Below are 24,036 nucleotides of genomic sequence, written 5' to 3'. Positions count from 1 at the left end.
CCAGAGAGGCGGCTATTCATCTTTTCAATGGATGTGCTAACTTCATTTCCCCCCTGACTTAAATGAAATGGATATTCGATGCAATCGTCGCATGGGTTTCTATTCTTTATCAAATTGTCATGGATCGGTGGTATGTCCTTTGACATTCATATTTTTGTTGTCAATATAATGCATTGCCAATAATGCTGTTATGTACCAGGTTCAGCTATTAGCCAACTGCTCTCTATAATCAAATCATTGTATCAGGGACGCTAGTGCACTTACCAGTTGAAGTTTTCCTTAGTTTAAAGGGAAGGTATGTTTGGTAATCACTGTTAAAGGGTCTATGTAACTTTTGTAGGACAAGCACAATGTCCACAGATTTACACTAAACTTACACAGTTTGAAGAAAATGATAGTACAAAGCTTCCCTGAAAATATTACGTGCTGAGGTGCTGTAGTTTTTGGGAAATGAGTAAAACAATGTCATAAAAATTATTTTAATCATTTACAAACATATTTTCATGACATTGTTTTACTCATTTCTCAAAAACTACAGCACCTCAGTAAGTAATATTTGAAGGGAAGCTTTCCACTATCATTATCTTCAAACCCTGTAAGTTTAATGTAAATCTATGGACATTTTGAAAAGGTACCCAAATCCTTTAAAATTAATGGCGATCAAACTTTTGAATAGAAGCCTACAGCATCTTTCGATAGTATGAAGCATTTGGAGAAACATTTTAAATGTGTTTATGTAAAAAAGATAGTATACAAATATTAAAGGAACACGTTGCCTTGGATCAGACGAGTTGGTCAAAACAAAAGCGTTTGTAACCGTTTTTTATAAAATGCATATGGTTGGAAAGACGTTTTAAAAGTAGAATACAATGATCCACACAAGTTTGCCTCGAAATTGCGTGGTTTTCCTTCTACTGTGCGAACTAACATGGTCGGCCATTTATGGGAGTCAAAATTTTGACCCCCATAAATGGCCGACGTGTTAGTCGACGAGGTAAAAGGAAAACCACGCAATTTCGAGGCATAAACGGTTACAAACGCTTTTCAGAGACCAACTCGACCGATCCAAGGCAACGTGTTCCTTTAAGTGGCTCAGAGTGGAATGGGAGGAATATTATCGCAAGGTAAAATTTGGACTGTTCCATTTTATGAGGCGAAGCCGAGTGAAATGGAACAGTCCAAACCTTACCGAGCGATAATATTCCTTCCATTCCACAAATTAAAGGAACACATTGCCTTGGATCGGTCGAGTTGGTCTTTGAAAAGGCGTTTGTTACTGTTTGTTATCAAATGCATATGGTTAGAAAGATGTTGTAAAGGTAGAATACAATGATCCACACAAACATGCCTCAAAATTACACGGTTTTCCTGTTACATCGTCGGATAACACGGTCCGCCATTTATGGGAGTCAAATTTTTGACTCCCATAAATGGCCGACCGTGTTAGTTCGCAAAGTAAAAGGAAAACCACGCTATTTCGAGGCAAATTTGTGTGGATCATTGTATTCTATTTTTAAAACATCTTTCAACCATGAGCATTTTATAACAAACGGGTACAAATGCTTTTTTATAGACCAACTGGTCCGATCCAAGGCAACGTGTTCCTTTAAAGCCACTCAATATTTGTTTTATCTAACTGACATATTATAGATCCTTGTCATTTGATGTATTTTAAAAGTATAAAATTATGAAAAATCACAGGAATTACTGACAACCAAAAATCATCATGGAAGAAGAAAGCGCCGCGTAGCGGCAACAATGCACAAATCGGATCACAACCTTTTGCACAGGTTCTCCTTTGTTTCAGCAGCGGCGCGGCGGCGCTGTACTGCTCAAAAACATTGGGAACAAGGATGATCCTAACTGTTGAATGGGAAATGCTATTCCCCATGGGCGAATAGGTCTTTTTGATCGCCGGTGTGGATGGGAGTAATAGTGAATGTCACGTGAAGTAAGTTCCACCAATCAAATGACAAGGATCTGTATGTCAGTTATATAACAGTTTTTTTGCCCCAGATTTGAATATGAGAAGCATTAATGCAGTAGCCTAAGGCTTCTCGGATTGTGTGCTTCTATTATTCTTCCTGGACATATTAGGTCTGGATTTCCAGCGATATCTCAAACACAACCATGAAACTGTTTTATTGTATACATCTACATTTATGTAGGATTTAACCAACCAAAGGGTTTCAAAAACCTGTAGTCTGAAAAATATGTTAGTCACTGAAATCAATCTCCAACAGTAAAAATAGTAAAATCATACAGGTTTGTATTCCTGCGAGTCTAAAAACTGCCATAAATCATCATAAAAAAATGTAATATTGGCACGTAAGAGCTTTTTAAAGTGCATGCTGATGCAGACCTCATCCTGCAGTTTTGCAAGGGCATGGCAATTTGTCATCAGTAAACCTCTTTCAGACAATAAAAATAAGTATTGTACATTTTAAAGGGCACCAAGACAACAACCACGGGGCATGAAGGCAATTCCTTTAGTTGCCTTATTATAGTGGGAACTCGGGTACAATTACCAATAAGCATTTTTAAAATGTTCAAACAAACCATCTTGTTGCAGGGGTAGATTTGATTATTGTAGAAAGAGGGCAATTTCACAGTCACTAACTCAAGCCGGTATGCTTTGTTTTTGAAAGGGCGAAGGCACCAAGGTAATTTTTCCTTGGTATAGGGCACCCTATGAGGATGAGGAAATGACCAGGGGGCATGGAGGCAATCACCTTTGTTTGTTGCCTCCGTGAAGTATCAGGCATGCTAACTTTAAAATGGTTTCATGAAACATGTTCTTAACTTGGGTTCTCAAGTTCAACAACAAATTCACAGCTTTTTTTAAAACAAACTTTATTTGTAGAAGAGTCAACTTTGGAGTTTGGACTTGAGTCTTCCCTCTGTAGATTGTTCAGTCATGTCAGTGTTTACAAGTAAATGTCAAACCCTGATTCAGAACAGGAAATGTATATTTTTCTGTATGCTGCTATGATGGACAATTGTACAAACTGTTTATTTCCATTCCTTTAGATATTATGGATTCATACAATAAACCTGACCCTGAACTGCATTGATCACAACCCAACCCCAAACCCCCAACGGTAGGCTTAAAATGCAACCCTACATGTACAGTCTCGTGTACTGAGTGGTTTTAATGTGATCAAAGTTTGTGTTCAATTTAACTGTCAATGCTTACAACTGCATTAACCGGAGTCCCTAACACCATTGAGGAAGTTTTCTGATTAATTTATGACTATATATTACACAAATGTCAACTGTAGGATGCACATCAAATCTTTATGAAATGAGTAATGCATTTGGCTCCAAGTTTGTTCTTGTGTACATAAACTGTGCAATCATTCAATGGTGCTTCCAGATAATGCATACATTTGTAGATTTGAATCCACAAAACATAGGAAACCAAGTCTTTTTTAACTACCCTGCCCCTCCCCTCCCCCTCCCCCCAATAGACTGTCAAGTCTCACAGAAATATGAACATTTGGGGACGCTTTAAAACCAGTGCTTTTGTTTCCTCTTTCACATCACACTAGGAATTTGGACCAAGTGTCAATTTCTTTTCCTTTCGTTGTTGATGTTGCATTGTCTAATCTATTCAGTCTTTTCATCAGACATTCATCTTGTATTTCTCCCATTCAAATCAGTGTAACCATAGTGAGACTGAAAGGGCAAACAGTAGTCTGGTCTTTTCTTGTACTTTTTGTTTAGGTCATAGATAAATCACAAAACTTCCTTATAGTGTTGGGAACCCAGATAATGCAGTTAAAGAGGCACCAATGTCAAGACCAGGGCCCAATTTCATTGCTTAACAATTGTCTGCTAAGCAGAAAAGAGCAGGATTCCAGTCACAAATTGTACATGTGACATGGTGGTAACCTTATTCTGGTAAGCATAATATTGTTATGCTTATAGCTACTTTTTGTGCTTATGAAGCTCTATGAAATTGGGCCCAGGGTTGACAGCTAGGTCATTGCTTCCATGTACCTCATTATTAATATTGACGTACACAGAAGATTTGGCGTAACAAAGATGGTGTGATAAAGGTAGAGGCCATGGACAAGGAAATGGCCTGTGGTTGCACATGACGGAAATGTCCTCTGATGGACACGGATGCAACGTCCACTCATGTACATGGAGGCAATGGCCTTTGATGTACATGGAGGCGATGGATTCTGATGGACTCAGAGAGGCAATAGCTTCTGATGCCTTATCTAGAGGCTTCTGATGGATATGTATGCAATGGCCACTGATGTGGTTTGAGGAATGAGCTTTTGATGCACATGGAGGTAATAGCTTCTGATGGACACAGATGCAATGGATTCCGTTGGATAAATGGAGACAATGGCCTCTGTGAGGTACATGTAGGCAATGACCTCTAAGTTTCAGAGAGGTAATGACATCTGAGGTACATGGAGGCAATGACCTCTGATGTATATGGAGGTAATGACCTCTGAGGTACATGGAGGCGATGACCTCTGATGTACATGGAGGTAATGACCTCTGAGGTACATGGAGGCGATGACCTCTGAGGTACATGGAGGTAATGACCTCTACGGTACATGGGGCAATGACCTCTAAGGTTCATAAAGGTTATGATCTCTGATGTACATGGAGGTAATGACCTCTACAGTACATTGAGGCAATGACCTCTCAGGGACATGGAAGCAATATCCTCTGAAATAAATGTAGCCATACAATGTCCTCTGAGGTACATGGAAGCAATGACCTCTGAGGCACATGGAGTCAATGACCTCAATCATATCTAGACTTGACCTTCATGCCTCTTTACAATATCCCCATTGACTTTTTAAGACTTTCCAATGGATAATGCCCTTTGCAAAACAAAAAGGGCCCTGCCTCTTCAAAAGATTAAAACACCATGTCTGCAAACCCACTCTATGGACTCAGGGGAGCCACCTGTTCTTAGATACACAGCCAGACACAACCATGAATGCTGCAACCACCTTAGATATCACATTATGTCTCTCAGGAATAGATCTCCATCAACACAAACGCTACATCATCAACAACACACAAAAAACAACTAAAAGCACTCTGGTACTAATGCATCCTACAAAAACTCACTCTGGTAAAAAAAACAGATAGTAAACAATGATCCATTTGATACATTAAACAAGCCCCCCCCCCCCAACATCAATTCAAGCAAGAGAGTTCGCACAATTATTAACTTTTTAAGCAGATATTTGATCTAATAATGCACATTTCATGAGTCACCGACATAAACACAACACAATGTACATATTTCAAACAAAAAAAACCTTCCTCAACATGGACAATTTATTGAACCAACAAAGAAATCGACATCAGGCTTGTGTGTTCAGTCTGTGTTGTGAGTAGTGGGCTCTCCACTGTCAGAATATTTGCGAAGGACGCAATAATTGGAGGAAGGAAACTTAATAATGTAAAGGGGTAAGACTTGTTTGCTTTGCTAGAGATTGGGCTAGTTTGATGGACTGAACAGCTCCGGCAAATTATCACCGACATGAAGAGATTTCTGTTTGAAAGGCAGAGTATACCTTTGGTTTTGAGTTAATAGACGAAAACAATAAAACTAACATTGGAAAAACTCATTTTTAAAAAGTTGACAAGTTTTTGAGACATCACTGAAAATCCGGAGTGGTTATGTCCACGCAGAAAGAATAATCCCAATAGGAATACACAATCTGAGAACTGTTAACGCTTCTCAGATTCAGTTATCTACAAACTGATATTTTTTAATCATTTAAAAATTTTCCCTGTGTGGTTTATATTGATATCTGAAACAGAAAGTCGCATCGCCTTAAGGTGATCCCTGGCTGGCCGCTTCCCAGGTTGTATCGTAATTTGAGTGTGATCCCTGGCTACACGGCAGTTAACGGTTGTATGGTTTCTGACTGGCACCCCCGAACAAAGATACTGACAAAATAGGGACACTGCCAACAAAGGGCTAGATAGCTCAGTTGGTAGAGCGCCGGCACATTTCCGGAGGTCGTTGGTTCGAATCCCACCCTAGTCACTTCTTTGTTCAACCCCAAAAATCATTTAAAATTTACCCAGTCAGTTTCCCTTGTGGTTTATGTTGATATTTTAAGTAACATAACCACATTACTCCAAAGTGAAATATTTCTCAAGTATGCTTTATACTATCTTACTAAAGGTTTCTAACTAGAAAGGTTTCCAATTTGCCATTAATTTTAAAATTTTAAAATTTTAACCTGGAAATAAATGCAGTCATTCAGACAGCAGACAAATTCCAAAGTGAAAGGAGAGTCTCAAAATGGAAGCGGGAAAATTAAGTCAATAGAACTTTCTCTGTATATTATTGTTGACTCAACCATTCCACAGGAAGCTGCAAACGGTAATATTTGTTTGGGCAAGCTACTGGTACTCTGATATTGTTTTCTCATCTTGCCAACTTCTGATTCCTTCCAGCAGGGTGCATCAACGAAACAAGGAAGTCGTTTTTTTTTCACTTACTCCATATCTCAAAGAAATTCTCTCACCATATACCCCTACTCGCAATCTTCGCTCTACAAACCAACTTCTTTTAACTAACCCTAAAACAAACACTTCCAACCTCTTTCGTGCTTTTTCTGTATCCACACCCACACTCCGGAACTCTCTTCCTTTTCATATCTGAGCTACAACATCTCTGGACATTTTCTAAACACTGCTAAAAACACACCTATTCAAAATATCTTATGATTGACTTTCTGTCTGTTTTTACCATTTATTTTTGCCAACACGTTAATGTAATTCAACAATTTTATTCAACGTACTCTCATTTCTTTCCAAGCTACATAATTTGTTACTCTCTGTGTTTGTTTGTTTTTATGCGCCTCAGAATAAGTTTAGTCTTAGATAGATGGCGCTTTATAAGTTTAAATTATTATTATTATTATTTATTATTTCACCAGGAAAATAATCCCCATCATACAACAAGAAACCAACTCCCCACACTTAGAATCGCTTAGTTGACCCGCTTTAAAGGCAGTGGGCACTATTGGTAATAACTCAAAATAATTATTAGCATAAAACCTTACTTGGTAACAAGTTATGGAGAGCTGATTGATAGTATTAAACATTGTGAGAAACAGCTCCCTCAGAGGTGACGTAGTTTTTGAGAAAGAAGTTATTTCTCACTAAAATATTTGAATTTTATTTTGAGACCTTAGAACTAGATTTTGTGGTCTCAAAAATCAAGCATGTGAAAGCACACTTTTTGTGCAACAAGGGCGTTTTTTTCTTCCATTATTCTCTCGAAAATTTTACGACCAATTGAGCTCAAAGTTTCACAGGTTTGTTATTTAATGCATATTGTTGAGATACACCAAGTGAGAAAACTGGTCTTTGACAATTACCAATAGTGTCCAGTGTCTTTTACTTCAGCAAACATGAAACAAAAATATTGTGTTGGTCTCGTTAAAGGTATTCTTGGTCAAGTCACAGTTTTTAACTTCAAAACTGTTAAAATTCAAGTCTAAACATGTCACCCCACAAGAGATGTTGGTCTGGTTCAGCATTGTAGCATTGACGTCTAGATAAATTCAAAAGGGTTTGGAGCAGTTTCAGATTTGAAATCTTTCGCTTACCTTTGTCGCGTAGGTCTCTGCAGTTAGGCGACATTGTTGTTCCACATCATATCTGACGTTCAGATCGCAGTATTCATTGAAGGCTGCCTCCGAAACTGCGCATTGACAATGAATTCAAAATAACCAAAAATGTATATTTTAAAAGCTCATTATTGGGCTGCTCTAACCGAGTTGCAGAGGTCTAGAGGCAGTCCTTCCATGGCAAAACAGCGCGACTCGGAAAAATTACATTTTGTGAAAAGCCTATCACAAATCGCCCGTACATTGCTAATATTGTTAAATTTCTGACATCAAATTTTGTCACTAAAATTGTCAACAGAAATAAAACGAAAATTGTGTTTTGTGTTCAAAAATTTAGATGCTACTAGTAATTGTATTTAAAGAATTTCACATTCAGAAATGAACTTCACTTTGACCTCTTTATGTGAATGGAAGTAGGTCAAACCTGCTGCAGGCATAACAAGCCCCTTGTGGCCACTGTGGTCTCTAAAGGACTAAATCAATCAAGATCTTGTGACAGGAACAAAATTGAATTACCATTAATTTCAAAAGTTTAATGTTAACCCAAATAAAGGCCCGGTCACACAGGCCTCGAAAACGAGAACGAAAATGTTAAAAATGCACGCCCTCTATTGTCGAGTAAGCATGAGCGTATTTTGCGTGGAGCAATTTAACCAATAGAATGCGTTCTCTTAGAGTCAATATCATTATCGTTTTCGTTATCGCTGCAGTGTGACTCGGCCTTAAGCCAGAACATCTTCATTCCTACGTACCTACACTGAGATGTTTGAACTTATGGTCAGATTCATCTAATTTCTTCTCAGTGGCCTTGCGTTGTTTCTCGCTCTCCTGAAACTTGTGCCTGAGTTTCTCGTACTTCTTTTTGAGATCTCCATGTTCTTGAAGCGCTGATGGAGGACAATTTTAAAACAGATAAATTTCAAGATCTCTGCAGTGTGACTGTTTGGACATAAAACCCACTATTCCAAAGGTTCTGGTTAGATCCTTATAATGCTTCTTATATTAATTTTTTTGTGATAAAAGTGATATTTTCCATAATGGCAGTACCTCAAAGTGAATGTTTCTCAAAATGCATTATACTATCCAAAGCCGCTGTATTTCTTACCAGGTATGTTTTTATTGACATTCATATTCAGGGTTTTTACCAATTGTATACAGACCCTAAAATGTGCATAATAATGTCAATGGGAGAAATATTCTGAAGAGCAAAATCTTGAAAAAACATCACGGTTCTTCTTCCATATTTTTTTACCAACAAGTCAGGCCTGGAATTACGCCTTGAGAGGGCAAGGCCATTTTCACTTTGCAATGGGCACTTCCATTGGAAAATCTTAAAGTCTATGGAAAACATTACAAACTTTTTAATATGGTATGTTTGTCTTTAGCTTCTGATAGTATCAGTAATATGGGCTCTAAATTTCATAGGCGCAGAAACTCAAACCATATGCAAAGCAAGGGATTTAACTGGTCCCAATTTCAAAGAGCTGCTTCATAACATTTTGCTTTTAAAGGAACACGTTGCCTTGGATCGGACGAGTTGGTCTATGAAAATCGTTTGAAACAGTTTGTTATGAAATGCATGGTTAGAAAGATATTTTAAAACTAGAATATAATGATCCACACAAGTATCACTCAAAATTGCACGGTTTTCATTTTACGTCGCGAACTAACACGGTCGGCCATTTATGGTAGTCAACGTGTTAACTCCCATAAATGGCCGACCGTGTTTGTTGATGAAGTTAAACGAAAACCATGCAATTTCGAGGCATATTTGTGTAGCTCATTGTATTCTACTTTTACAACATCTTTCTAACCATATCGATGTTATAACAAACGGTTACAGGACGCTTTTCAAAGACCAACTCGACCGATCCAAGGCAACGTGTTCCTTTAAAAGCAAAAAAAATCCTTGCTTAGTAAAATCAGATTACAGGCCAAGACTCCACTCAATTGTTATGCTAAGTAAACAACAGCTAAATACCAGTCACAGGCAATGTATATTATGTCATGACAATTTGGCCAGAATGTAAAAAGTTTAACGAGCTATTGTCGTGCTTCAGCAGTTTTTTTGCTTTAAAATACTCAGCTCTATGAAATTGGCCCCTGAAGTCCAACAGGGCCAGAAAGAAACCACTAACCCAATGCCTGAAGGTCATTTTTACGCATTATGCAATGCAACAGGTCTAAAGTTATAACATCGTCTATTTACTCCCACAGAACTTAAGGAAATTACTAAGTATACAGTGGTAACACACAATGATGTACATATGTATATGGGTATAAAACCGAGGTTAATCATCTTTATCCCCAATGCAAATTTAACATCCCTTTTATATCATCTTGTCTGAATATTTCATGGGCTAGTAAATCTCCCAATAAATATTGCTTCATAGGACTTTCGTTTTTTTCCTGTTTTTATTCACCACTTACAACCAGGGGGATTTCCCTCCGCACTGTCTGGGACACAAACACAAAAGGGATTGTGTTTGCATTGCATGGTTTCTCTCACACACAATTGATTATTTAAATACAAAGCAAACTCAAAGGTCACAGCTCAACAATGCAGACACAGTATGGGCTGGATTGCTGTACATGATCCTTACTATTTTTCAGAGTTCAATCTGATTTTTGAACCATTCAACAAATATTTGTATTTTTTAAACTGTTGACAATATTGGTTGCAAGCTGCTTTATAAATTTGTTTTAGTATTAAAGACACTGAAAGCACACAACTTCGTGTGACAAGGGTGTTTTTTCTTCCGTAATGTAACATCTCGCAGTTTCAACGACCACATGAGCTAAAATTTTCACAGGTTTGTTATTTTGTGCATTGTTGGGATACACCAAGTGGGACGACTGGTCTTTGACAATTACCACAGGGTCCAGTGTCTTTCAAATTGTGAATAGTGACATAAATGATCATGTTCCAGTGATTACTGAACAGGGTTCATGATTCTGTTTTACACCACCCACCTGCAGTGGTAAACATAATCTTGATCTAGGTAAAATGAGATAGTTTTAGGTTGTTCTTTGGGGGTCATATATAGCCTATAATAGAGTAAAAAGCAAATAAATTCAACACTTTTCCTAAATCATCTATGGTCACCGTCAGCCTCAACATATTCACATGTAGAGTCACAAAAAATTCAGGACCCTCTTTAAAAAAAATCATATAATTAACGGTAAGAATTTATAAATTTTTGCAGATTTTGATTTTTGCGGTTCATGGATTTTCTTTACCCGCGTTTGGGTACAAAGAACATCACATGAATGAACATCACACATAGTCATAGTCACAGTTCTAGTAGAACTGTAGGAGTACACTTGGAAAACATTCCATATATCATCATCACGCCCCCACTAGATAACTTTCCGTATGGCGCCACCACTTTTTTCATTCGATATGAAATAATATAGTATCTAATTTGCCTCAATGAGATATCCCTTTTTGTAAAAAAAAGAGTGAAAAAGTGGTGGCAGGATACGGAAAGTTATCCGTACACTTGGTCATGTTGGCCAAGACATCAAGAAGCAGCATGGATGGGATGTGGGATGATCTGAGCTAGAAGAATAGGAATTACAATGTGTAAAATCATGACATAAATAGCAATACAAATTGAGTATTGACATTGTGTAGCATTGTAGTTGTAGGCCATTAAAACCACATTTTTTCTTTCCGTAACCACACTGCAACTACATACAATGCAAATGTTTTATCCATTTGCTTTTATATGTGACATGGCCATTTCCTCATTCATCCAAAATTGAATGTGCAGTTATTATTATATTTACCTTGGGCAGCAACTTTTTTGAAAGTTGCAAGTTCACTGTCAGCTGTTGTGCTTTGGTTAGGAGATGTTTTACTCGTTGACACAGTTGATGTTTCCTCCCCCACCTCAGTTGAAACACGTTCTTCTTCCACACCGGCCATTTTCTCCAACGTTGAAAGCAGGAAGTTTCAGCTTTTTAGAAATAAAATGCAATGGTTGTCACTCAGTAACCAACCCTACTCAAGTACAACGACGAGTGTTTTTATGGATTGGACTTTTAGTAGGTGTGTGTGCATGGAGGTAGAAATAATACAAACGAAATCAAAGACTGCAATGTACTTGTTGAATGTGTGCAGTAGGCATACCGCTATTTCTTCAACAACTTCCGCCTACCTGCACCACAGGACTTCGGCAAACAAAAAATAGGTAGCAATTTACAAGTTAAAATTCCCCCCCGCCCCCCGTTCTTTTCAACATGACACTATGACTTTAAAGTTCCACTGATGCAGTGTTGTACACTCCTGAATAACATAGACGTTCAAATGAGAACGTGAACTTGAAATATATGTGTAAAAAGACAAGTTTTTAACGTACGGCGTTATCAAGAGTTTTTTTTAACACCCCTTTTGCTGAATGGTACAGACCGTAGGTAGAACTCCAACAATCGTGCCATGCTTTTGCGAGGTGACTTTAGACGGGGATTTCCCCGAATCACAATGGCCCAATTTCATAAAAGCTTACACCGAATTGCCAATGCTAAGCACGCAAAATTATTGCTTCAGAAAAACGGGATAATAACTACATTGTTGTAACCCACTTAATTTTTCCTTAGCTAAGAAATTTGCCAAGCTACACTGGCCTCAGTTCAAAATTAATTACAAACAATAAGCATACGTTACAATACAATAAGGAAGTTCGGTTTGAGAGGTTTTTTTGTTCAACAAACGGCCAGAAAATGTATTCCAAAAGCAACAATGTGTTTAGTCAATTGTGTCTTTAGTTCAAACCCCTGGCAGTGATACCACTTGACACAAATATTGCTGCTACAATATTAATTTATATTTTTAGATAATTCAACATCTCTATACATTTCCGTACAAAAATCCCTTTGGAAAAAAAAAACTGTTTATTTAATGTCATAAAAATCGGTGGTCGCCTTTTTAATAGGCCGGTGTCCCCAGGGAAATGTGACCTCCGGAGATTCCGTTCTCATTATTATTCCCATTCAATATGGTAAATTAAAACGTGGGCTGAATGAAGGAGGATAATTCAAAAGAGGGCGCTATCAGAAGAAGTTTGTACACAGTTGTGGATGGACAGTAATTTCCTGCCACACCGGTGTCATTTGAGGGAATATTGAAATCTATATTTTAGAAAGTATCCCAAACCAAAGGAGCAAGGAACAACCCAGTGGCTGTTAGACCATCAAATAAAATTGTCAGTGGTGCTCCACGCGATTCAAACTAGCATCTTGGTAAGCGCCCTCTATCTATTGAGGTGATGAATTCGGTCAGAGATAATGCATGTAGTGACGCGAATAGAAATTAAAATTAGGGTTTTGCGTCGCCAATTATAGCGCCATGTTCTCCCTCCCAACCAATGTATGCCCCGTCCCAACCAACTAGTCCCCCCCCCCTTTAACTTTGGAAGGCACTAAAAACTAACCTCTACAGCGGTTCGGAACTTTTCGTGTGCTCTCGGAACATTCCGGCACGGTTCGCGACGATCCCCCACGCAGCAGGTTTGGGGAGTTGTTACATAAGAGTGGACTAACCACTAGGACCTGGTTGTTAATATTTTCATGTCTAAAAGATGCAAGCATATGCAAAATGACGTCATAAGGTCATTCTCGCTCGGGTATTCTCCGATGGGCCGAACCGCTGTGGAGTTTAGTATTTAGTGCCTTCCTTTAAGTTTATCATTCGATACACAACAAACTTCGGGGTTCGGCCCGAACAAAAGGAAACAAACCGACACACGAGGGCGCTAGTAACAATGATGATGCGTTCAACTCAGGCCCTTTTCGAAACCACGACTTCGGCTTTGAATTCGGCTCCAGGGTCCGTTCTCTCGTCTGAAGCCCTTAGCGCGTACGCAAAGCACTCGCAATAATTGTCAAAACAACCCGCGGGGCCAAGCTAGCCTAGGGATCAACCTGTTCGTAAATGTGACGTTCCACCACTCCACCTTCAAGACTGTCCGAGTCCAACGCACACAAGTGGCATAAACCAGGTTGTAATTTGTGCAATAAAAGTTGACTGTGGACTTGGTTTTCTTGTTCTTCAAAGAGTGGTGACAACAAACAAGTTAGTAACAATAGCGCATTTTACAATAACGTACACCAATCCACTTGTCATTCGGCTAATAATTCATGTGATTCTTTCTACCCCCACCCCCCCCCCCCCCCTCCCTGGGGAGTATACAGCCCTGTGCTGCCGTGGCGCTCCAAATGCTTTTCAGACACATTATCAACCTCTACCCCATGAATCCTTCAACGTCCCTGGATGAAGAGAAGCAATGGTATAGCATCTTGATCATGGATACAAACAAGTGACCTGACCAGGATTCGAACCCACGCTCATGTCGCACCTGAACTTGATTTTTGTGATCTATGGTCTGACCGCTCAGCCATACACCCCACGATGTCTTCTCGGAACAGAGCAAGCCTTGCTCTATGGTTTACCGATAAAAAGGGGGGTGCAAGAGAGCGGCAATGTTCCTCCTTCCGTACATTGGAATGAATTGCAAGACAATCAAAGGACCTTTTTGCCAGAAACATTACGTAAACAGTACTTGTGCTCGGTCATCGCGCTTTTGCGAAATAAGGGTCACAACCCGGTCCTTTCCAATCCCTATAGGGATAGTACAATGGGAGGGATTTAAAACTTAATAATAATCAAAAAGGTTGTTATTATAGGGACCAATCCATTTTAAATATATAAATAACTCCTAAGCCTTTTTTTAAATTTGAATCTAAAAGATTTATTTTTAAATTTTAAAAATTGATTGGTCCCTAATCACAACTCCCATGGATTAACTAAACAATTCTTCAAATTTAGAGTGCACAGTCTTGGTTACCAATTCACACCAACATGGAAACCGTGTTGCTCCATGGTTGCACAAACACTAATGTGTTGGAAAACAGTAACCCGAAAAGTCAACCCAAACACAGGCCTCCTGGAAACTTGTTGGAACGATCCTCACGGTTCGGCTTGGAACTTCCTGTCAAATCTTGCCATACTTGCCCATTCTCTGTGGTTTCATCACTGGGCGAGATACCAATTGCTATTATTCAGAAATCTTAATAAATCTTTGCTTTCGATTTTGCTGGGGCCCGGCCAACTTCAAGCTGCTTTATAATAAAAAAACACAAGAAATTGGTTAACGACTTTGTGCTTAGCAGAAACGAGAAGCAAGAATACCAGTCAGAAATTATACACACAACATGGTAGTTTGGCTGGTAACCTTATTCTTGTAACCATAATTATGTTGTGCTACCTTTTGTGCTCTATAAAATTGGGCATAAACTTGAGATTGTATGATCAGAAGGGGACACAAACAAAGTTTATTACAGTTTAGCAAGACAGTCCTCTACAGAACACATACTACCGCAAACCATGCGCAAACCAACTATACCTCACCATGCAAAAATGCATCAAACCCTATAAAGTTTATCACATTTATCACATCAGCTGATTTGCAGACAAAACCTTCATTCTAAACTAATTAACGCACTATTTTGTCTATTTCTCCTACCGAATCCACGTACAGGCGGCAAGTTGTCTGTATATATTTTGTTTATAATTATCGGAGTTCTGTGATCCTGCACAGAACCGAAGACGACCAGTCTTCATTGTATCAACACGTGCTTCGCATAAGATCATGGGTCCCCCTGAATGCACACAGTTTGGCACTTACGAAATCTTTGAGTTGATTGGCTGCATTTGTGTCACTGTTAATGACTTAAGACCCGCCCACCTGTGTGCCTCTATTTACAAATAGGCGAGTCCACGTGGGCGCTGTGTAAAACAATTTTTGGGAACTGTCGAGAGCAACTGGAAAAAAAGTAAGACAAACTTGACTACTAACAGCAGAAAAATGGACGCTGGATTGTCTACTTTGCATTGGTTTTCACCCATGAAAGACTACTTGGGTCTGGCTAAACTGGTGGGCAGAGTGGAGCAGCCCCAGGACGACTATGAAGACTTGTACTCGTCTTCGATATGGCCGACTCGTGGGGGAGGAGATGTCATGACCGAGTTCCGGAGGAATGGGACGGAGTCGATGGTAGAGAGGCTGGACTCGCTCTACAGGTATGTTCAAATTACACCGGGGTTTAGGTGATGTTTTGACAAGCAAAACTTTATTAAAATGGAAATTGAGAAGGCATGTTGAACATGTCGAAAGTGTTAAACATGTTTTTTCAGTTTGGAAAAAATTCCCTATCCTGTCGCCCTTTTTTTAGTTGTTAAAAAAAAAATGGTATTAAATACACTCGAAAGAGGTATTCCTTGTTGTCAAATGAGTGGAAGGGTGGTGGCACGCACTAGCAGGATTCAGAATTGTCCCTTATATGACTCTACGAGGTGACATGACTGAGATCAAATGAAAACACTTAAAATGTTGCTTTCCAACCAATGGAGATTTAACGGGTTTTTTCGTCAACCAGGCAAAATGAGAAAAAAATATTTGTTTGCCTCAATTGGTGCTTAAAAGAAATTGCTACCTTTTTAAGTTGTACATTGGAAAATATTAACATTTAGGAATTTTAAGTTGTAAACTGTTAGCTATTAAATTGGGTTAATATTAAAACCATACAAGATGAATTCAGCTATAAATACAGAGCTTTCATAAAAACAGACTTGTTAAATATTTACAGAAAAACTGAAGCTTGAACAGATTTTTGATTGTTATCTTTTTGTAAAACTAAGTGTCAATTCCGTGTGCTTCAAACATGCCAAACCAATTTGACTTGCCAAGTCAATTTATTTCATTTTATTAGATCAACCTTTTGGTTTTGGTTTTATCTCGCTCAATAAAGTTATTGTTGGCCAGTATATGCAACAATAGTAAAATCATTGAATTGGGTACAGCAAGTTCATTTTCAAACTTCACTTTTCTCAACCCTGTCCCTGTTTTAGCCCGTCTTGCCTAGAACTATGAGAGGTCCGTTCCACTATCGTCTCCATGTAGTTCTAGGAGTTTTTACCCTGTGGCTGTAAACAAAATCAACTATGTGCAACTTCAACCCTTTTTTGTAAGATCAGATTTGCTAAATTTGTTGCTATTTTCACAAATGCACTTTTGTCGACTGATATAATGTCGAGTGTAACTCGAGTCTACTGATGTGTTCAGACGTTTGTTGCCTTCTTTGACAAGCAATGCCAGAATCTGACCCAATGTAAAAAGTGCGTTGGGACTTGGATCCAGAAAATCGAACTATACATCTTGCCTGGAACGCAGTCTCAAAAGCACAGGCTATGTTTTGGCAAAAATAGCAATGCAGACTGCCACTTAACACAACTGTTGGTACTCCAGCTAAGATTTGCGATGAAACAGATGAACTTGCACGGCAAATTTCAAAATCAAATTTCTTTATAATTTTCCCAATATAGGGCTTAGAATTGGATAGCTCCGGCACGTTAATCTGGAGGTTAATGAATAGTCCCACTCAAAAAGATTTGTCTTTGCTCAACCCCCAAATCATTTAAAACACAATTGCCCAGTCGGTTTTCCTAGTGGTTTATATTGATTTTCACCAACAACTTTCTTAATTTCCTTCCCTCTGCAGGGATGATGTATTCCGTCCCTTGAATTCGGAGGAAGATGCCAGTCGGAGGATTATGAGGAAGCAGAGAGCCACCGTGTGGTGCGTGTTCTGCAAGAACAACGGAGAGCGGGAGTCTGTTTATTCCAGTCACATACTGAAGGATCAAGATGGTAAAACCCTTTGCCCCATCCTCAGAGCGTACACTTGTCCTCTTTGCGGCGTTAACGGAGACCATGCCCACACGCTAAAGTACTGTCCCACCAAACGAAATGAGCTTCCCCCAGCACCTCTTAAGACCCCAAGAACGTCCACCGGACGAAAACGACAGTATTGTTTGTAAATTGTATACAGAGAACAAAAAGAAGAAAGAAATGTACAGAAGACCAGAAAGTTTGTTATGTAGATATACTAAATTTTTATTTAAAGTTACTTTTTGATACGGTGATTCTGTTATATTCAACTACCTCATTTTGATGTTGTCGTGCTAATGCCATATTTGTGCCTTTAACAAAACCATTTATTAACACCGAAAGGATTCATTATCGGTATTAGATTATTTTTACTGAGTTTCAATACCATTCTTTTTTTTTCTGCCTCGTTATTTGGCAGTCTTGAATGTGTGCCAATTTCTATTTTACCCAAACCTTGAATTCTTATCAAGAAAGTTAAGTAAAATGCTTCATTCTAATCTAATATTTGACTGAAAAAATCAAACTTGTTAAATTGAACAGGAATTATCAGTTTCAAAATATAGCACTGGTTTAAAATATTGCAAGCTTCAAAATATAGCAGGCCTTATGATAAAACAAGGTAATTTTAATGAATTAATAGTTTCAATATTAATGTGCAGGCATGCAACAACTTTCAGCTGGTCTCCAATTGTTTTTTAGGTTTTTTTCTTCCTTGGCTACTGAAACACAACACTACACAGTTCTATGTGCTTGGCTACATTTATGTTTTATGAGCAAAAATATGCATGTCAGATTATGTGATGCAAAATAATAAAACTGTCTGGAAAGCCTATAAATAGAAGGCTAGAAACAGAAACTGATTTATTTTATAATGCATTCTGCTCGAAAGTAGAGTAAAATAATATAATTATATGGGACAAGATTTTATAAATGTTATACAATGTATCCATCCATTTCCGGTTAGAACACTGCACATACAGCACTTGGTTTTTAATTGCCTTGTGAAAGAGTGCATTTTGTACTTGAAAAATGAAACTTTCTTAATTTCGCACCTCTTAAAAACACTCGCCCTCATTCAACCTGATTTATGGATGATCGATTTGAAGATGATTATTTTACATTGAGCATTTCTGAAAGTGAAAGAAATTTGAATTTCCTCGGAACAGACAGAAATAGTTTATTGGGAACATTTGTTTATGGGCTTGGACAAAAAGTGAATGTGTACTTGAATGTCCTTGAATCCTAAACTATTGAACTAATTGAACAGAAAATAATTTATCGCCATATTTGTAACTAAATAAAATAAAGTTGGTGCCCAAACAGTTTCACACCACCAACCTCCCCTTGAACTCGATTCCCCTAACCCTAATACCACCAATTTCCAACCCTAACTAGGTGATTTTGTAGTTGCCAAACAATCCTGTTGTTGATCAACAATAAACGAAATGTTGGAGGTTGGTAAACTTGGCCAGTATAAAAAGTTATAGCTGTTTTTTGTTGATAAAGCAGGATTCAAAAAGAAAACTCCACTATTCTGAAGTACTATTTACTTTGTTTTAGTTATGGTATTTTAATTATTAAGTATTGACAGATTTTTATACATGATTATGAATCAAGATTTTTTTTAATCGACTACAATAATTACTCTTATGCATGCACTGAAGATTTTAGTAAATTTTTCTAATCGTTGCGTGTCTGTACTGTTGACTTTTCCTGTTTAAATATTAGAATAAGACGGACTTGTCAGTTGATGTTATTTGAATTTAAATGCTTTTTTTATATTATTTTGTATTGTATCTGTTAACTTGCCACCAAATAACTGTAATTAATTTAAATTTCGTTGGCCAGGAGCAGCAGTTCTAAAAACAGGTATGAAGTGAGTCCATTAAGTGTTGATGTACAATACCAATTGTTTTGATCTGAAACACTGAGTTTACTCTGGGTTTATATTCTCACTGATATTTTGCTCATTCTAGTTATCAGCAACAGATTTTTCATTGACCCAAGAATGGGAAACTAGGAAGCTATCAAAAAGAGAATTTCCTTTGTTCTTTTTTTCCCGGAAACTTAACTTTTTTTTCTTCTTTTGAATTTGTTGTCATCAATGTCTAATTATATATTAATGTGAAAAGAAGAAAATGTTGCTTAGCAAATTTCTTAGCTATGACAAGGAATGAGTGGGCAACTGAGCCATTACCAGTTTTTGTCTGCTTGGCAAGTTTTATTTCTGCTTTACATGCTTAATTAGGTTGGGCCCTTGCTTGGCGCAATTTCAGAGAGCTGTCTAAGCACTAAAAGTAGCTGAACACTAACCAGATAGGTTACCAGCCAAACTACCATGCCTTAAGTACAATTTGTGACTGGTATTCTGCTCAATTCTGCTCATTCTGCTCAGCAGAAAATTGTTAAGCAATATTTTCAGCCTACCCAAGATTTATTTTTATGTGTGTTCTCGCCTTTTTTATAAGGGCAGCATTTGGTGCATGAAGGAATAATGGTAAAAAATACATGAACTACATAATTTTAGAAAACAAAGTTGAAGAGGATACCAACAATCAACTGTACAATTAGCTGATTTTTTTAAGAGTTTATAAAAAAATTCTTTGTTTTATGTAGTTGCTAATTTCTATAAGAAGAATCATCGTTTTATACCTTTTTTCTGTACCAGCATGTATTCTATTATTACTGTTATTATTCAAATAAATAATATTGTGATAAAGCCAAAGCAAATCTTTGCAGAAGATGTAATCAAACTTGAGTAAAATTACTGATGTTTTCAATTTAAATTATTACAAGAAAAGTGGAATTCCTCTTTTATTTAACAATCAATGAGAAATATTCGATCAATAAAGAATTATAAAATTTGTTATGAAAGCTGAAGAACTCTGTCTATTTGTGAAATCTTTATTTGTTTGATTTTGTTATGGAAATAAAAAGGTTAAGAATTCATAGGGGAAACTAACTGGTCAAATTTATACTGGGAAATTGCTGACACTAAATAAATTTAGATATACCTTGGTCATAATGCCTCCATCTTGGTGATGTTCCTCAAATCGAATAAAAGTTATGAATGAAACAAAACCATTTGTTCTTCCAGGCTCGGTTTGGTTATATCTATATCAATGGGGGAAATTCAAGATGGCTGCACCATGACAAAGGTCTATTATGTCGCATTAATTTCTTATCTTCGGAATATTTAGTGAAAATATTGAAAGAAAGTAAAGTTGCTTTTAAACTTAAGGCCCGGGTTAAAAAAATTGTTGGATTGGGAAATGAAATACCATCACTGCCTAATTATTAAGCTTTGAAGAGAGGGCGACAGGGGAATGGTAGTCGGAGAAAAGGCAAACCGAAAACTTATTCAGAGCTTTGTAATCTTGACTGGAAAGTCGCAATGTACTATCTAATCTACCTTTCCCCCACCCCTAACAATCGCGCCATGAAGGTCTGGAATTCGTTAAATAAAGCATTTTATGAGCACGGATTACATTGAAAGCCAACACTACCACAAAAGAGATTTACACATACTCATGGGTGTACCATAGAGAAAAGAGTTGTATACCATGGAAGTGGTTATTTTTAGTTTCTTCATTTATCCACACCATGCAAAGCTTCAAACAATACTCGCATTCACAATTTTGTACATTGTAAAGTGATTATCCCCTACTTGATGTACAACTGCAGCTTTCAACGTTTTAGAAGTGTGTTCGCGTGGTTGGGGCTCCCCCTACAACGAGGCACGGAGGCACCGGTAAATGTGGGCCCGCGTCTGGTGTCAATCAACGGCGGTAACTTGACGCTTATGGGGTGCTGTTTATTGTCAGTAGGTTGGGTGAAGGGTGCTAAACAAAATTAGACTGTTCTCGCTAGACATGTTTGGTAATCATCAAAGGCTAGCATTTTCACTTGGTGTGTCCCAACATAAGCATAACCAAACAAACCTGTGAAAATTTGGGCTCAATTTGTCATCGAAGTTGCAATACAATATGATACGAGAAAAAATACATGTATACACCCCTTTTTCACAAATTTGTGTGTTTTAGATTAATAAAATAACCCAGGTAAAACTCAAGCTGAAGTCTCTATTATTTGAGTGAGAAATCGCCTCTTTCTCAAAACCTACGTTACTAGGGAACCGTTTCTCACAATATGCTTAATATCGACAGGTCTCAATTGCTCGTTATCAAAGTTGTTATGCTAACAATTATTTGGAGTAATTAACAATAGTTTACAGTGCTTTTCAAGGCCTGGTAAACATTGGTTTAGGCCTACATAAGAATAATTTCATGAGATTTTCTTAAACAAAAAATATTTTGGCCCTTGTATTTTTATTTTACTATACACTGAGAAGTGTTATACTGCATCTCGTCAATTTATTTGACTTTTTCAGTCTTCAACAACGACGAAAAATATAGGCCTAGAACAAATGCAATCTAATAAAGTAGCAACTTCAGCTCGAATTGTTTGTCAACAGTAAGAATTCGTTGTTTTTAGATTTTAGATTATGTTTTCAACTGTCCAATTTGTGTAATGTAGTAAGAGGCTATTCAATGACCTGTTATTTTACATAAAATAGTAACCAACAAGTATACACTAAACTGAAAGCCTTATTTCGTTGTTTACGCTGTATGTTTAGTTTTTGTTTGTCTATGCATGACCCTAATGTATACGACCTGGTTTATTCCAGAATCCATGGCCCATTGAATTGAATGTGGCTGATCTGCGGTGGGATAAACCGATCATCTAGAATAACAAGAGCCTCAACGATTGTATCTTTTCTCTGTAGCCAGCCAGGTGTCAGACACCTGTTTAGTAGCACCCAACCAATCACAACCCTCGGAATAAATAACTCGCTGACCACGACCCAATTGGAAAACGCGGTCTTGCGAGCATTTCATTAACTATTTGAAAACAAGATTAAAAAGGTCTATATAATTGTATACACGCAGACGGCGACCGCTCTCCCATGTATAACTATTTAAATAACAATGTTATGATGGGCTTGGACGATTTGCCAATTACAAAACAGGACGCCAATATGAAAACAAGTCTTCAGTTAACGAGTTCAATGACATTTCCTTATCTAATGTCCGATTAACACACTTAGACTTTTCAGATTTATGGTGGACACTCCCATCCTCCATGATAGGAGTGTAGTGTTTTTGTTGGATGAATACGGACAAATTTACCCGAACCTTAAAATATTGTCTTTGAAACCTTTTGTACTGTAGATCAAGTTTTTCAGCCATGACATGAATTACTACTCACTGTGTCTATCAATCTGCTTTTCGTAAAGCCCTTAAAGACTCACCTGTTTCCAAGTTAATTTCTTTCTAATGCGCTTAAATTATTTTTGTGACGTTGTTTTATTCATTTCTCAAAAACTACAGCACCCCAGCAAGTAATATTTTAAGGGATCTGCGGACATTGTAATAACGAACTCTCCTCCCGATCTACCACGATATTTCAAAATGTTTCGATATTATTTCTGAGCTGGGCCCAATTTCATAGAGCTGCTAAAATAGATAAGCACACAAAAATTGTGCGAATCATAACATGGTTACCAACTACTAAACTGCCATGCCATACACACAATTTGTGGCTGGTATCCGGCTTATTTCTGCTAAGCAGACAGTTGAAATCGAGCTGCAATTATACGCAACTCCGTGTGATGGCATTTCGGTTTAGTTTGCAGTCCATTCAAACATTGTAATACATTTTGATACTTGTTCCTATTCAGCTGTGTTCTGTAGTAAACAGACAGAGCTGAACGATTCGTGGGAACTGCTCGATTTATCGAAGTTTTTCGCGCGGGACACACAGAGAACGGATGGGTGCGGTATTTTGTGTGATGTGGTTTTCTGACCATGTTTTTCTGGTTGTGTTTTGCCAATGTAGTTCAATGGTTATTCTGAATCCTGCCAGCGTTGCCTCGTGTGACAATGCATTGATGTACCTTGGGTGGATTTCACAAAGGTAGTCCTAACTTAGGACTAGTCCTAGGCAATGCTAAGAGATAGGACCAGTCCTAAGTTAGGATGAGTTACTGGTCCTAACTTAGGACCAGTCCTATCTCTTAGCATTGCCTAGGACTAGTCCTAAGTTAGGACTACCTTTGTGAAATCCACCCCAGGTAACAGATACATTCAGCACACGCAATATAAATTTACAACGTGTGGGTTTTTTAAATTAACAATAATTAATGGATAAAAAAGACAACGACCGTTACAATTCACTGTTGAAATTTAATCCTATATGCCCCCCATACACATGAAGATGGAAAGCACTATTATTTGCTCTCAGAATTGTTTTATTTTTCAGTGAAATCATGCTGGCGAAATCAATGAAACATGCAAGTAAATTATAGTGAGCATGAGGCCATGGATAATATCTTTATTTGACCCGGCGTTACAAATGGACACTTTTGGTACTTGTCAAAGACCAGTCTTCCCACTTGCTGTATCTCAAGATATGCATCAATAACAAACCTGTGAACTTTGAGCTCAATCGGTCATCGAAGTTGCGAGATAATAATGAAAGTAAAAACACCCTTGTCAAACCATAGAATAGAGGTCACACAAAGTTTTGTGCTATCAGATGCTTGATTTCGAAACCTCAAACTCTAAATCTGAGGTCTCGAAATCAAATTCGTGGAAAAATACTTCTTTCTCAAA

The 24,036-nt window shown here is 37.8% G+C and overlaps 2 protein-coding genes across 3 annotated transcripts in view; one reads left to right on the top strand and one right to left on the bottom strand.

Annotated features, from left to right (window-relative positions):
* The window catches only part of LOC139940495 (shootin-1-like), a 77,527-nt gene extending 65,762 nt beyond the window's left edge, over positions 1–11,765 (bottom strand). For both annotated transcript variants that reach the window (XM_071936779.1, XM_071936780.1), the window contains exons 1-3: positions 11,424–11,765; positions 8,384–8,518; positions 7,611–7,705 (exon numbers count right to left, since the gene is read on the bottom strand). In XM_071936779.1, the coding sequence (XP_071792880.1) occupies positions 7,611–7,705; positions 8,384–8,518; positions 11,424–11,562 (369 nt within the window). In that variant the 5' untranslated portion in view covers positions 11,563–11,765. The remainder of the gene's footprint in view (positions 1–7,610; positions 7,706–8,383; positions 8,519–11,423) is intronic.
* Positions 11,766–15,436: 3,671 nt separating this feature from the next.
* On the top strand, positions 15,437–20,222 carry LOC139941142 (nanos homolog 1-like). Its single transcript, XM_071937590.1, has 2 exons — positions 15,437–15,714; positions 17,193–20,222. Exons 1-2 carry the CDS (start codon positions 15,500–15,502, stop codon positions 17,509–17,511), a joined length of 534 nt encoding a protein of 177 aa, XP_071793691.1. The 5' UTR covers positions 15,437–15,499; the 3' UTR covers positions 17,512–20,222.
* The last annotated feature ends 3,814 nt before the right edge of the window (positions 20,223–24,036 follow it).

The sequence above is a fragment of the Asterias amurensis genome, chromosome 8 (genome assembly GCF_032118995.1).
Source record: "Asterias amurensis chromosome 8, ASM3211899v1".
Lineage (NCBI taxonomy): Eukaryota > Metazoa > Echinodermata > Asteroidea > Forcipulatida > Asteriidae > Asterias > Asterias amurensis.
The sequence above is the reverse complement of the archived record's forward strand: the minus strand, read 5'-3'. Positions and strand labels throughout refer to the sequence as shown.